General features: G+C 36.4%; 1 protein-coding gene across 1 annotated transcript in view; it reads right to left on the bottom strand.

The window, feature by feature from the left end:
• Positions 1–6: 6 nt before the first annotated feature.
• LOC127619325 (phosphatidylinositol 4,5-bisphosphate 3-kinase catalytic subunit delta isoform-like) overlaps positions 7–15,358 on the bottom strand; it is a 31,703-nt gene continuing 16,351 nt past the window's right edge. Inside the window, exons 9-23 of the mRNA XM_052092207.1 lie at positions 15,118–15,214; positions 14,778–14,908; positions 14,582–14,632; positions 14,221–14,388; positions 13,542–13,663; positions 13,143–13,286; positions 12,938–13,037; positions 10,299–10,477; positions 9,453–9,553; positions 9,228–9,306; positions 8,204–8,371; positions 4,211–4,334; positions 3,783–3,928; positions 2,580–2,712; positions 7–1,291 (exon numbers count right to left, since the gene is read on the bottom strand). Of these exons, the coding sequence (XP_051948167.1) occupies positions 1,157–1,291; positions 2,580–2,712; positions 3,783–3,928; positions 4,211–4,334; positions 8,204–8,371; positions 9,228–9,306; positions 9,453–9,553; positions 10,299–10,477; positions 12,938–13,037; positions 13,143–13,286; positions 13,542–13,663; positions 14,221–14,388; positions 14,582–14,632; positions 14,778–14,908; positions 15,118–15,214 (1,878 nt within the window). The 3' untranslated portion in view covers positions 7–1,156. The remainder of the gene's footprint in view (positions 1,292–2,579; positions 2,713–3,782; positions 3,929–4,210; positions 4,335–8,203; positions 8,372–9,227; positions 9,307–9,452; positions 9,554–10,298; positions 10,478–12,937; positions 13,038–13,142; positions 13,287–13,541; positions 13,664–14,220; positions 14,389–14,581; positions 14,633–14,777; positions 14,909–15,117; positions 15,215–15,358) is intronic.

Raw genomic sequence — 15,358 nt, 5'->3', positions numbered from 1 at the left:
TAGAGATCATGGCACACAACCAAAGACAAAATAATGATGTACCCCAGTTAATAGTCCAACAGATAGTAATGCACCAACATTCCTTACATTATAATAGGTCCTTATGTTAATACAATTCTATGTGATGGCTGTTTTTCAGGACTTCTTATGTATGTAAAGATTCAATGGATTTGAATCTCTTCTTCAAAAATTCACATTCGAGAGGCATCTTTTTAGAAAGTATTTATCTTCATAAATCATCTAGCAGTGGCTTCCAGTATACTGTGGCAATACATTCTAGAATTTTTAAAGGTTTATCCGGAAGAGAAAACACTACTTAGATTTCATTGATATTTAAAATAGGCACACGATTAAGACGAGCAATTTTCTACAATGCAATAATATTTCTTTTTTAACTTCACCCTGATACATAGTACAGTAGTTCAAGTCATACATCCTTTGAACTCATTTCACGAAACAAAAAGCAAACTCTTTGGAAATGTCTTCAAGATGGCTTGCGTCTCATCCCAAAGGCACAGATTACCCCACTAATACAAAATATTTAAGGCTCATATCTACATTGACATAGAAAATGTCTTCTCATATACACCACTATACAAAGCTTTCCAGATGAACAATTCCTGTTTTAAAAATAATTCAAAACAATTCAAAATACTCTGCAAGGACTGTATATATATATATATATATATATATGCCTGATACACAAATCAATATGTACAATCAAACACATTCAAGTAAACTGGTAACGAAAAATCCCAAAACTGAATGTAAACGATATGAAAACAAAAAAGTGTTTTCTTCTCCTGAACCAAAACTGCTTGTTATTTATCCTGTGCAGTATTACAGAAACAAACCAGTGGCACGCAAACCCTAAAATAGTAGCTTGGATCCCCAGTGCATCGTGTTGCAATTACAACATATGAAATCTGAAACTTGAAATCTCACCAAAACAAATGTATATAATTATTTACTATTAAGTTACAGATGTAAACATTCCCTAAACAGCCGTTGATGTGATCTGTCACCTATAATTCAATGAATAAAACTCAGCAGTGCAACTAAATATTCTGTCTAAAGCTGCATCAGTTTAACTAAAAACTCAGCATCAAGAGGATTTTGGTGGCTCTCCCATAGCAGTTCATGAAACAAGTGCTGTTTATCTGTTATCTTTGGCAAAAGAGTGCATCATCCAATTCACCTTGGTCTTCCAGCTCTCTCTTAGAGCTTCATTAAATTTCACTTTAAAGTTCTTCAGTGCCTCCTCCTCAGATTTCCCCAGTGCCAAAGAGTCCTTGGAGAAATTAAACAAGTCAATCAACCTTAATGAAGGAGGAATGTCACCAGTGAACATACTGTGAATCAGCCTAATAAGAGAATAACTTGTCCTCAAATGAATGAAACACTAAATGATCTACTGGTTATTGCTTTGTTCCAATTTAATTCTGATATACAACAGTCCTTTTTTGTCGTAAGTAACCCCACAGAAATTTTCGTAAGGCTCAAGTACCCCTTCATCGTCACATAACCAAAGATCTGTACCAAAGTCATTATTATCATTTAATAATCATTTAATGTTATCTTGAATTTTGTAATAGGAAGTTGACAGCTACTGATGTTTATTCATCGACAACAACAAAAACAAAACCAGGCCATACAAGCTGTGAAACTACTGGAACAGACTAATGCCATTTAATTATACAGGGTATCTTTTAAATGTTTCAGATGTTTATAGTTTACTTGCATAATTTGTTCTAATTACAAGTATTAACATTGATATGAAGAACCATTACTAAAACGGTACTGTCTCTTTAAGACAACTGGCTGTTCAGTGTTTTGTTTTGTGAGCGCATATTAATGCACGTCTTCTTTATTAGAATAGCATTTTTATTTTTTGTTTTTTAGATCAACAACTGACTGTGAAGAACAGAAAGGATATTAAAAGAGATATTATCAACAAATAATTAATTTTATGGATCTTATCTTTGAACACCCATTAAACGAAACAAGTCAAACTAAACTCTCAACACGCAGTAAAAGTATCTCAGTGCTGATAATAAATAATAATAATAATAATAATAATAATAATAATGATAAAAGATCGATCTTGGGACTTTGAGAATAGATATTGAGATCTTTCAAATTAAGATTAAGATTAATTGGGAAATCTATATTTTTACGCTGCCATAATCCCATTTATTTTAAGTCATATAAGTTAAACAAACAAAATATGACTCTTTTCGAGTACCCCCTGGAACCTGCTTCTGTACCAGCATGGTACCCCTGGTTGGGAAACACTGAATTTGAGGAATAATCACGGCATTCACTATAATTGATAGTTGTTCCAGGCTACTGACTACAGTAGCTGTGCTAGTTTCAGGTCTCTCTATGGTCTCTTTTCAAATACAAAAATAATTTAAACTCAAATCAATATTTTGTATTTATTTGCAAAGTAAAAATAATAGAACCCTGCATCATTATCCCCCTTGAGGGGGTTTATTTTGCCATAATGACCTGCTGATTATACATTATAATTTTTCTCAGTTTAGCTCATATAGTTTATAATTCTCAATAATTCTTACCTTTAAGTACTGAATGTCTTTGGAAGAACTGAGTTCAGGGAGTCCTGCAGCTTTCATCAAGGCAAAGAGATTCACAAAAAGAGTCCCATTCCGACAAAGGATCTTATAAGCTTGTTCACAGCACTCCCGAAACCTGTCAAAGACACATTTAATAGATTAATGATAATCTGGAGTAAGGTTTTTTGCATTTAAATGAATAGTTCACCCAAAAATGAAAATTCTGTCATCATTTACTAACCCTCATGGCCATTTTTGTTCGTTTTTTTGTTTCCCCTTTTCTCCCCAATTTGGAATGCCCAATTACCAAAACTTAGTAGGTCCTCGTGGTGACGTGGTTACTAACCTCAATCCGGGTGGCGGAGGACAAGTCTCAGTTGCCTCCGCTACTGAGACCATCAATCCATGCATCTTATCACATGGCTTGTCGTGCAAGACACAGCGGAAGCTCGTGGTCTTTCCGCGATCCACGCACAACTCACCACGTGCCTCATTGAGAGCGAAAACCACTAAATCGCGACTACAAGGAGATTACCCCATGTGACTCTACCCTCCCTAGTAACCAGGCCAATTTTATTGCTTAGGAGACCTAGATGGAGTCACTCAGCACACCCTGGATTTGAACTTGTGACTCCAGGGGTGGTAGTCAGAGTCAATACTTGCTGAGCTACCCAGGACCCCCATGCCCATTTTATACTATGAAGCTTAACATCAACAATCTCCTTGGCAATCATGATTTTGAGCTCAATTACACTTTCTAGCACAACATAGCGCTATGGGTGCTTCTCATTTCTATAATTGTGCATCCTTGTTTCCATTCCTTGCTTCCATTCCTCACTTCACCCTCTTAGAAAATGAGGAAAGGATCCAACGAAAGGAAACAAGGACAGAGGAATCAAAGCAAGACACTTTTGAAGTAGGTGTCAATTATGGTTTATTTAAACTGCAAAGATGATACATGAGTTAAAACTATTGTGTCATATGTGAAGGGGAGGAGAATTAATATGTGTGTCCAGTCATACATTTCTGGGATAGCATGAGAGTGAGTAATGATGCGTGTACTTCTGTGGAAACAGTTTTAAAAATGAAAATATTACTAAAATGGAACTAGTAAATATGTTCTAATGACAACAAACTGTGTGGTGTCGATTTGGAAATCAAGAAATTAATTACTCTTAGGTTTCTTTAGGAATTCTCTGCACTGACCGTTCAAATTTCTCGTTATTGTTGGTCCGTCCCTCCTGAATAACATGGACAAAGTCATATGTCAGAATGAAAGGCACACGTTCCCTGTTGATCCCGAATTTGCTCTTGAAGTTCCCCAAAAAGTGCCCGAAATCTATATGGAATAACTGCACACACACACACACAAAAAACAGAAATAACCCAGAAGATAAGTATACTACATTGATGTTGTTGCTATTATGTACACCATTCAAAAGCATCTATTATAAACAACTATTATTAAAAGGAGGCAATCAGATAAACTGATTACACTGATGTTGCTTTGTGTATGTGAAATATAATCTGACCATCTCTATACAATGGCATTAAACGCTGGTGCCATCTTGTGATACCACAACTTTGCACACATGCACTCGAAAGGCCAGTGAGTACAAGAAGTTTACTCTTACCTGCCCCGTTTCGCTAATCATGATATTGTCACTGTGACGGTCCCCTATTCCCAGAACATATGTAGCTACACAGTAGCCCGCACAGGAAAGGGTGAATTCCTCAATGGCTTGATCCAGTTTATCCCTGTTTAGATTAATATAGAAAGAATAACATGTTTGAATTCTTATTAACCAATTCTTGTCCCTACTACCTTCCTGTTTGTAAACCCATTGACACGTACACAAATATTCGGCGAGTCACAGAAGGTTGCCTTTCTCATTAGTGTTAAACATTTTCAGATAAAGCTGTGTTTCTGGCTCACCCCAGACATTGGCGAGTTAATAGTTTATGTGTCTTCCTGTTTGGCCCCCTTTCCTCACTAGCTCAGACTCCAAATGAAGTTATATTACAAAGAACTGTCATTCAATGGCTTTCAGTGACAGATACATTAAACAGCTCAGTAATAATTGCTTGCGTCTCTCCTTGTTTCTGGAAATATAAAAACAATGACGTACAGCATCCAATTTGTGCACAATGGACGGGAATAAAGAGTCTCAGATGTAAATGATTTCTTACAGTATAGCACAACGTTTACAGTAAGCAACAACCAGTGCACAAAACTGGATATGTCCACAGGGGGCATATATCGGTTTCAAACATGCATCAGTGGTCTTTTATGCATCAGTGGCTATACGTTTCTGAGGAGCTAGACTCACTGAGCTAGTTTAAGTGCTTGCATGCTAAAACTTCACACAAATTATTTAAAGGTCAATGATGTCAGCAAGACACATAAGACTCTAACAATTAGTCCAATCTGGAAAATGTCATATTAACACAGCATGATTTTCTCTCTTACATTACCGGATCTACACCTCAAACTACATGTGTTATGCAATGCAACACTCTTTGTGGTTTCATCTAAGTTCAGCTTGTATCTTAGTAGTTATTATAAAAAAAATGCAACAACTAAAAGTCGTTTTGTTGGAAAACACCTGCAAAAAACAAATGTAATTGCACGCACAGCACCATGCAGGGTAAATTTAGTCTTCTGCTGTTTCTTTCGCAACTAAAATGCCTTTGATGTGGCACTATAGTGGTTGGTAACTTGGTTGCTATAAAAGTTCTCAGGCTAGGTCCACATTAATTCAGATAAATTTGAAAACAGAATTTTCGAAACGCTCTCCGTCCACACTACGGTTTTCAAACATTTTCCAAAAGTTCTTCGTCCATACTAAAACGTTGAAAAAATGCGCATACGGGCGTAAAAAAACGTAAGAAGCATGGACCTGGGCCATTTCCATGTACGGTCTAAACCGCAATTATACTAGTTTTGCCGCTAGACAGCAGTTTCAAGTAACCTTCCCATTGCCTTTGAAGGAATGCAATGTGAACATAGTACAAAGTAACATTTATATTTACCAATGCTATCAAAGTAGACAGCAGGCACAACAATGCCGCTACAACACAGGCCACCATCTTGATTTTTTTGCATTGAATGGATCGCATGACAGTGTCACATGACAACAAATAATTGTTATCATGTGAAATATCTGCATTTCCCCCTCCACACTACAACGTGAAGACACCATTTTCAAATTTAACCACTTGGAGAGCGTTTTCGAAAAGCTCAGTTTTCGCTGGACAAAAACGCTGTCTCAGTTTGAACAGAAGGCCAAAACGTAGCTAAATGAATGCATTTTCAAAGGCAAACATTAGCGTGAATGTGGCCTAAGTTCAACTTGTATCTTAGAAGTTCTCATAACAAACACAACAACTTAGTCACTTTAGTGGAAAAAAGTAATTGCATGCACAGCACTACGAAGGGTAAATTTAGTCTTCTACTCAGTGGCGTAACTTGGATCTTACAGGCCCTTGTGCAAAGAACCTGTTGGGCCCCTTCGTTTGGGGGGGCCTCAGTAATTTTTCAATGCCTGTCGGCCCCATTCAGTTTTATAGTTCTTTTTGTCGACCTACATGGGCCTCCCTCTTACCACAGACCCTGGGTGGCTGCCCACCTTGCCCTCCCAGTAGTTATGCCCCTGCAGCTGATGCATCTTTCACAACCAAAACACCTTTAATATTACACTATTGTGGTTGGTAACTAGGGTACTATAAAAGTTTGACTAAGTTCACATTAATCTGGATAAATTTGAAAAGAGCATTTTCATTTCCAAAATGCTCTCAGTCCACACTGGCGTCTTCAAATGTTTTCCAAAAGTTGTTTGTCCACAGTGAAACGTCTGAAAATGCTTAAAGGGGTCATGACATGGGTTTTTTTATTGTATTATTATGTTCCCTTAGGTGCAATTATAGTATTAATATTTTTTTTTTTAAGAAAAACTTTTAAAATCTAGTGATTTATGACCTTTTCCCACCCTGTTTCTCATCCTCTGATTCAAACAGTCTGTTTTGGGGGCGCTTTCCATTTAAGACTTCAGTGTTAACGCTCACTGTTATGATTGGCTAACGCCAGTGCCTATGTATCAATTATTGACGCTCCCAGCCAGAACAATATGCAAGTAAACTAAGTAAAAACACTGTGATTATTCATAATGAATGAAATTGCGCTTTAAAAAGTAGTTTAAAGTTTAAAATAGATTACTTACAGTTTAGTGCCGCCGTTGTTCCCAGAATAGTCGGCACGGACTTATCTTTGAGCAACAGTTTTCTGGCAAAGCCAGCATCATATTGAGATTTGTTCTCAAAACAGTCATCCTTAAAATGTACAGAACAAACGCTTAAGTTAACACTGCCGTGACTGGGACGCCCGCAAAAAATAAACTGCATCCATTTTTCCCTGACGCCTGGATCTTTCGGCAGCTTATTCAGAGGTTTTGTTTGACCACAGCCAGGAACAGCACATCTGTGTGGCATCGTAATTTTCCTGTGCACAAGTAGTCTCTGTCAGAGCTCGCTGTCCATCGACTGAACACTTGTGAGGCGACGGCGATACTGAAATGAGCGTGAGTTGTCTTGGCGCTTAAAGCGTAGTTATCTTGTGCTGGAGGCGGTCATATGCAAACGCTGGTACGCCACTTCTAACCGACACGCCACTTCTAACCATGAATCCAGAACGAGCTGTATTTTGAGCTTGATTAAATAAATGATTCGTTTAGAATGGGGAGGACGTCTTAAAATATTAAACTTGCAGGACGTTTTAATGATACAAAGACCTCTTATATACCAAAAGATCAAGGCAAATTTGGTTTCTCATGTCATGACCCCTTTAAATCCCCTTACTGCGCATGCAAGGGAAAAAAAAACGTAAGAAGCATGGCCCTGCTTCATTAACGTGTATGGTCTGAAATACAATTGTCCTCGAGTTCCGCCATCAGACACCAATTATCATTAAACTTCCTGTTGTATTTGAAGGAATGTAATTTGCAATTTGTACAAAGAAACATTTATCTTTAACAATGCTATCAAAGTGAATAACAGGCACAACAACACCGCTACAAAATGTGCCACCATCTTGAATGTTTTGGGTTAAATGGATCACAAAACTGCTTCACATGAAAACAAATACATCATCATTTTCAAACATCTCCATTTTCCCTGTACAAACAACAACCCGAAGACGCCATTGTCAAATGTAACCACTTGGGAGAGCATTTTCCAAAAGCTCAGTTTCTGGTGGAAAAAATTGGCATATCAGTGTGGATGGATCAAAAGAAAACATATTAGTGTGTAAGTGGAATGTTCAGCTTGTATCATACTAGTTATAATTACAAACACAACAACTTAAAAATAACAAATGTAAATGCATGCACAGAACTATGTAGGGTACATTTTTGTCTTTTGCTGAAACTTTCACAACCAACACTTTGATGTTGCACTATAGTGGTTGATAACTTGGGAGCAAAAGTTTCAGGCACACTAACATGTCAAATGTGTACAGAGAAGTTTAACCCTTTGAGTGAGGTTTGACGGTACTCTAAATATTCAGATACAATTTGCTTGCTTGCCATGTTCACACCATGCATTCTGTTAGGGCTGGAAGGCGTGTTGCTCACCCTGGGTTCTTGGACTTGAGCCAGTTGAGAAGAGCATCTTTGTTGAAGGCAGCAGTGGCCGCACTGTTGCTGTTGTTTCTCTGGATGTTGGCGATAGTGTCTGAGTTTTTCACCACCTCGATAAGACCTGTCTTACTCCCAGTGGAAAGACATCCGTAGGGCAGCATTCTGGCACCAAACAAACAATTTATTTGAATTACCTTGCACCCCTGTTACTGGTAAACCCCCAAGTTGGAGGACATTATTTAGCATTTCATAAGAATCCTCTCAAAAATCAACCATACAGTAGGTGGCAGTGTTAGCAAGCAACTAACTAAAGTCCCAACGTTACTAACTTAAAAATATAGCTCGCAGAATTTTTTTTATTTTTAAACATTTACCATTTCAAAAACAATGACAGCTTTAGTCACCATTCACTTCCATTGTTTGGAAAAAAGACGCAGTGAAAGTGAATGGTGACTGAGGCTTTTAGTGCTTTAACATTTCTTTCTGCATTCCTTGAAGGAATGAAAATCATACAGGTTTTTAGAACAACACAAGGATGAGTAAATGATGACTGAATTTTCCAAGAAACGAGCTACTTTTCCCAGTGAGTAACAATGTAGCATCACAAAACATTACAATATGTAGCATTGAAAATCGCTTCGTTCAGATGGTTTATGTAAATGAACAGGTACAAATAAATGATTCATCTATTCAATTCAAGTAGAGGAGGAGAATTTATAGTAAAAAATGAATTAAATAAATATATAAATGTATTTGTTCAGTTGAATGCTGTCACCCTAATTGAGATCTTCATTGCTTCTGTGCAGGTAAATGCTGCTCTCATTGCAGAATTAAATAATGTAATCTTTTAAAAGGGTAACTGGGCTGTACTTTAAATTATAACTAGCTTGTAGCTTGGGAAGTTACAGTTTCAAAGTAGCTTCCCCAATACTGGTAGATGGTTTTGTGTATCAAAATACTATTTATCCAATTGTATGTAAATATAACAGCAATGTGGAACAAAGTCAACAATACAAACCTAAGGTCAAGACCCTCCGTCTTCCACAAAACATCCATCAGCTGAATCATTTGAAGGGTTAGCATGTCCTGCCTCAGATCTAAAAACATTGGAGACAAAGGTCAATGTCTTGATCAAATTCTAGTTAATATAACAGAAAACAGCAATGCTGTTATTATGCATGTGTGCCTTGAATGGGACCAAAAGATGACCATAAAATGAGGTAGCATATATTTGTCCGCATACCATCTCCATTCTTGAAAATAATGCCCTCGGTGTCATATTTGTTCTTGTACATCAGCCACAGAGGTTTCATCTTAGAGTCCATGAACTTACACTTGTCTGCACTAAAGCAAAAAAGATTAACATAAAAAAACAGCACAAGTACTCAAACACTTGCAAAATAGCCTCTTTTCTTTTGACTTTAGGGTATTACTGATAGGCAAATTTAACCCTTCAAATTTTGTGCATTATGTATGTCATTATAAAGATGTAGTTACGGTTTTCAATAATAAAATGGTATAATGAGAGATTACTTGGAAAGGGTGTTTTGCGCAATCAGTAGTTCTATCACAAAATCACATACAATCTGTAGCACGTCAACCAAATAGGGAAATATCATTTAACACGAGTGAACTATCACTAACCAAGATCTGACACAACAGCCTCGAAAATATATTTAAGACAGAAAGAAAACCCACCACCACGATTAAAGTAAAACAAACATACATTTAAAGAACTGGGGCATCACAGTCATTGTCCATGAGGGGGCATGTGTCTGACTAGATTTTAACTGTTTAATTTAGATTATATAATTAAAATGTAGCATGCATTTCCTGGTGATTTAATTCTAAAAAATTTTGAGCATCCTGACCACATCCAACATAGCAACATTGGCTCACCCATATCTATTAGTCCAACCAATCATAGATTGGTGTGCGTGTTCTGGAAACATGTTCGTTTTTATTTTTGCCCCAAGACGTACACAAATTACACACTTCGGACATAAATGTGAACATCTTTCCTCCAGTCATCCTTATAATCCAAATTATTTACATGCATTAACATGCAAGAATGATATGTGAGTGTTACCAGATTTCACACAGCAGGATGCTTGGGTTAAGAGGGGACACAACATCTGAGAGTGCTTCCATATAAGTGTCTTGTTTAATGCACAATTTCATGTCTTCTGTAGTCTGTATTCTGGTCGCCTTCTGACTGCCTGACTTCACAAAGTCATTCAGAGCCTTCATCTTATTTAGAGCCTCATTCTACAGGAGATACAAGAGTATACAAGTATAGAAGTATACAAGAGACATTAAGTATATACTATGCATAATAAGTATACATACGGTGAGGTTCTGAAAGTCACACAGACAATTTAGGACTCAATATATAATATAAACCTGGAAATAAACCAAGTTTAAGGATTCTGAAAAATTTAAAACAAAGAAACATTATGTGCAGAATAGTGCCAAAATATTTAAGATTCAATGATCAAATAAGAAAATGTATGGCATTAAAAAGGTTAAAGGGATAGTTCACCCAAAAATGAAAATTCTCTAATTTAATCACCCTCTTGCCATCCCAGATGTCTATGACTTTCTATTTTCTGCCAAACACAAATGAGGTATGTAGCAAAAACATTATGCTCCAAAAAGCATATACAGGCATCATAAAAGTAATCCATAAGACTCCAGTGGTTAAATCCATGTCTTCAGAAGCTATATGATAGGTGTGAGTGAGAAACAGATCAATATTTAAGTACTTTTCTACCATCAATCTCTACTTTCACTTTTTCTTTTGTTTTCGGCAATTCACATTCTCATGCATATTGCCACCTACTGGGCAGGGAGGGGAATGTATAGAAAAAAGGAACTTAAATATTGATCTGTTTCTCACCCACACATATCATATAGCTTCTGAAGACATGGTTTTAGCCACTGGAGTCTTATGGATTAGTTTTATGCTGAATTTATGTGCTTTTTAAAGCTTAAACATTTTGGTACCCATTCACTTACATTGTGAGGACCTACAAAGCTGAGATATTCTTCTTAAAATCTTTGTTTGTGTTCAGCAGAAGAAAGAAAGTCATACTCATCTGGGATGGCATGAGGATGAGTAAATGATGAGATAATTTTTATTTTTGGGTGAACCATCTCTTTAACTGTGCTTGATAACACGGATCATCAGGTTTTCATTCCAGCTGGAGTGCATACTGTCATTAGAGCAAAAGTTAGACATACTGTACTAAATACTAAGAAATTCACGTATTTTATTAAAAAAATTCAACATTCCACTCAAATTGTTACACTTATTCTATCATTTGTTCTGATTTTTTTTTTTTTTCATTAAATGAGAAAAATGCTAAATAAAAGCCTTTTCACAAGTGCACTCAGCCTTTTGAACCGCACTGTATTTGTAAATTCATTTACACACAAATATGTACAATACAGCCATAATAATGCAGTCCCAACAAGAACTCTAGACAGGGGTGTGATACTCAACAACATTTGAGGTGATAAACAGTGTTGCGTAAGTTACTCTAAAAAAGTAATTAATTACTAAATACTAATTACATCTTCAACAGGGTAATTAGATTACAGTGCTAATCACTCTAGTTTTAAGTAATGCAAATACTTTTCAAACAATTACTTTCTAGAACCCTTATCATCCTCAACCAGATGAAAAATACAAGGATAGACATGAAACTGTTCTTTTAATTCTTTCAAATAAATAATATAAAATCAAATAAATTATTCATGAACTGTCCAAAGAATTTAAGGGGGCAGCATTAAACTAGAAAACATACATTTTAACATTAAACTTTACATTTCAATTTTAAATTCACTATTGTTTTAAATAGAATTGTTTTATAGTCTATACATTTAAAACAATTACATCAGAGTAACATATTAAATTACTGAAAAAATAAGAGTAATCCCTTACATTTTCAATGAAAAAAGTGATTTAATTACAGTAATTCATTACACCCAACACTGGTGATAAGTAAAAGCAGCTGCAGCTACAAACTTTGAACAACACTGTGCAGTTCCTCTTCCCTCCAGTCGTTTGGCTATTATTAAACATTCAAATGAACACAGCTTTTGCTCACAGTTACTATGGAACTGTGGCTACAAAGAAGAAAGATGTTCCTGCAACAATGGGCAAAATGTATGTCTTCACTTACTATACAGCATTTAAATATGTACATTTACTGTATGTTCTTGAAAGTTTCCAAAGCGAATTCCAAGAAAGGGCTTGTTGCAAAGAGGCTATTATCAGAACGAGTAACTGAGAAAAAAAGACAAGTAATATATATGTGCTGCAAGTTCCGAGAAGTGCACCCGAGATCATGATACAAAAGTGAACAGCTTTAGCAGTTCACACTAGGGCACAAAAGACAAGAAAATAAAGAAATATTGTCAATGAGTGTAGCTGCAGGGTTAAAACAGAGTAAGGCTGATGCCAAGCACAGTACATCTGCAACTTTGTAAAGTAAGTGGAAAAAATGTAGGTTAATCTAATGTATATTGTGGTGTCCACAGGTCTGTTTGAAATTTTTCCCATTTTAGATAATTATATTTTCAGCAAACAATTTGTGAACATAATGAACAAGGAAAGAAAAAGTACAAATCTAAATTTGAAAATAGCTAATAATGAATATAAAGAAAAGTACAGGACTTATTAAGAGACATCAATTGAAAACATTAGGAATAACTGTAACACACCTGCTTCATCAAACTTTTGATGTGATAGATGCTTCCACGGCAATACGCCTCCAAAATAAGTCCAAATCTCAAGCTGACTGAGGGGACGTGCATTTCTGACCTTCAGAGAGAGCAAACCAAAACCAAAACCAAAATTACACCCGCAGGAACAGAAGGGCACAATAACTGTAGAGCACTACAAAACTGCTGTGAAGCCAGATTGTACCTGAGGTGCCAAAATAAGAAGTGGCCAATCTTCTTGTTGACCAGGGCTCTCTCCAGAAGAAAACTGGTCAAGTCACAATCCAGGTAAGATTCATACTTCAGCACCTGAACCAGTTGCAAAATGTACTGAAATAACTCATCATCCCTGTTGAAGAAAAAAAAACATTTTAAATGTAATTACAGATTAGCCATTTGTAACAATATACTACATCTATATCACTTCTGAATAACTAAATAAGGCTCAATCAATTAATTTAAGTATTAAGTAATAATATTATAATATATATAATTAATATTATTAAGTATTCATGACAGACATGATCCCCACTAGCTCTTGAGAATAGCTCTCGAGAGCAGAGATGAAAGAGCAGGTGTTGATGAGCGAGGCAGTGCCACCCACCGCAGCTTCCTGAGGCAGCGGATGGTGAAGGAACGGACATGAGGGTCAGGGAAACTGTAGTCCAGAAGCTCTAGAGCATGAAGAGCGGGCAGGTCTGGCCATTTCTGCAATAAATAAACCATCTAAAAAAAACAAAAAAAACAATGCATTTTAGAAATAAAGCATTTTGGGTGGTGTCTGTGTGTAAGACAATTCCATTACTTTTTATTTTAGATTGTATTCATTTCAATGACTTTTCCAGGTCTGGAAATCACAACATTAAGATTCCCTGATAATTCCAAGGAAACCACGGTCATCTCATAGACCACATATATACATATAGACTGAAAGGTAAACATAAACTTATGTACTTTTTGTAAATTATCTTCATTTGATATCTCTTTGTATCCCTTATTTAGAACAAATTTTTAAGTAAACTGATAGAAAGAGAAAAGGTAGCCTCAATTAGTCAGGATTAGTCAAATTTAAGACCTTTTTTAAGACCTGGACAAATAAAATGAATACCATGTTCAAACAGAACAGACTTTCACAATCATAAATCTGTGGCACATATTTAACAAGGCCCTAGAGCTTGTAACACTGCTTATCAGCAAAACAGTGTATCTGCAAGCATATTTTTTATTTATTTATTTTAAAGGGACTAGCCCTTAAAAACAGGTGAAGCAGTGCTTCATCCTACCTGAGCCACATCTTCGTGTTTGTTCCACTTAGTGATGAGCAAGAGTTTGGGCAGACTCTCTGGGTAGCGCTGCCTCACTTCCCCTCTCAGTTTCCACAGGAGCTCCTTCTCATCCTCGAAGAACTCTGTGTGGTTCTTATTGTCCACTATCTCTCTCAATTTCATGTGCTGAAGAGAGAGAAGACAGAATTAGGCCAGAATTTCAGCATCTGCATCGTAAGTGATCTGAATCAATAATTGGAACATGTTCATTGCCTTGGTCAACCACAACTCATAATAGTGCTTTAGAAATCCAGGCCCTTTGTTTAGTAAACATTTAGTATTTTTCCCTTTTAACAGACCGATGAATGCAATTCCTCACCTCTTCTTTTGTAGCAATGACCTTTTCACCATTTAGCCCCAGCTCATTTAGCTGAAAACAATAAGATCATAGGGATCGAATTAAGAGCTTTCAAATGCAATATCAATTACAATCCATTTTCAAAAAACATATAGCATTTATTGCATTAGACATTACGAGAACGCTACAACCATTATGGGGAACCACAAAAAGGCACCTTTTCGAATGGAGGAAAGTACAGTGGGTGTGGTCTGATGTTGGGAAACCGAATCAGGAGACCAGCAGTGCTGTCAATATTTGGATTTTTCTCCACAGTGCCCATAGGATTCAATAGATCACCTTTATCATCTGAAAATGAAGACATTGGCCATTAAAACCAAATTAGAGGTCCTTTACTGTCTGCGATATCAGACATGACTATTCAAAAGAAGGGAACTCCGCCACAACATTCAGAACATGCTGTGTAATCCTTCCTACAAGGGAGTACTAGAGAATTCTTTAAAATATCTCGCCAACCAAATGTCATACCAAGAGAAGCAGCTTTAATTAGCAAGTACCTGGAACGGAGGGCCAGGTGGACAGGGAAAATTCACCAGTCTTTAGGCAGTCCTTATAGTCAAACACCATTGTGTTAACCCAGGCCAAAGGGCAATCCTGTGGAAAGAGAGAGCATTTGAAGGTATATTAAAGGGGGCATGACATGCCTTCTTTATAATTTTAAAATGTTCTTTAAGGTTCATTTAAAAAACATTTAACATTTTTTTGCACCAAAAATATATTTGTAAATTATTATCATTT

This window comes from Xyrauchen texanus, chromosome 25 (assembly GCF_025860055.1).
Source record: "Xyrauchen texanus isolate HMW12.3.18 chromosome 25, RBS_HiC_50CHRs, whole genome shotgun sequence".
In the NCBI taxonomy this organism is placed as follows: Eukaryota; Metazoa; Chordata; class Actinopteri; order Cypriniformes; family Catostomidae; genus Xyrauchen; species Xyrauchen texanus.
The sequence above is the reverse complement of the archived record's forward strand: the minus strand, read 5'-3'. Positions and strand labels throughout refer to the sequence as shown.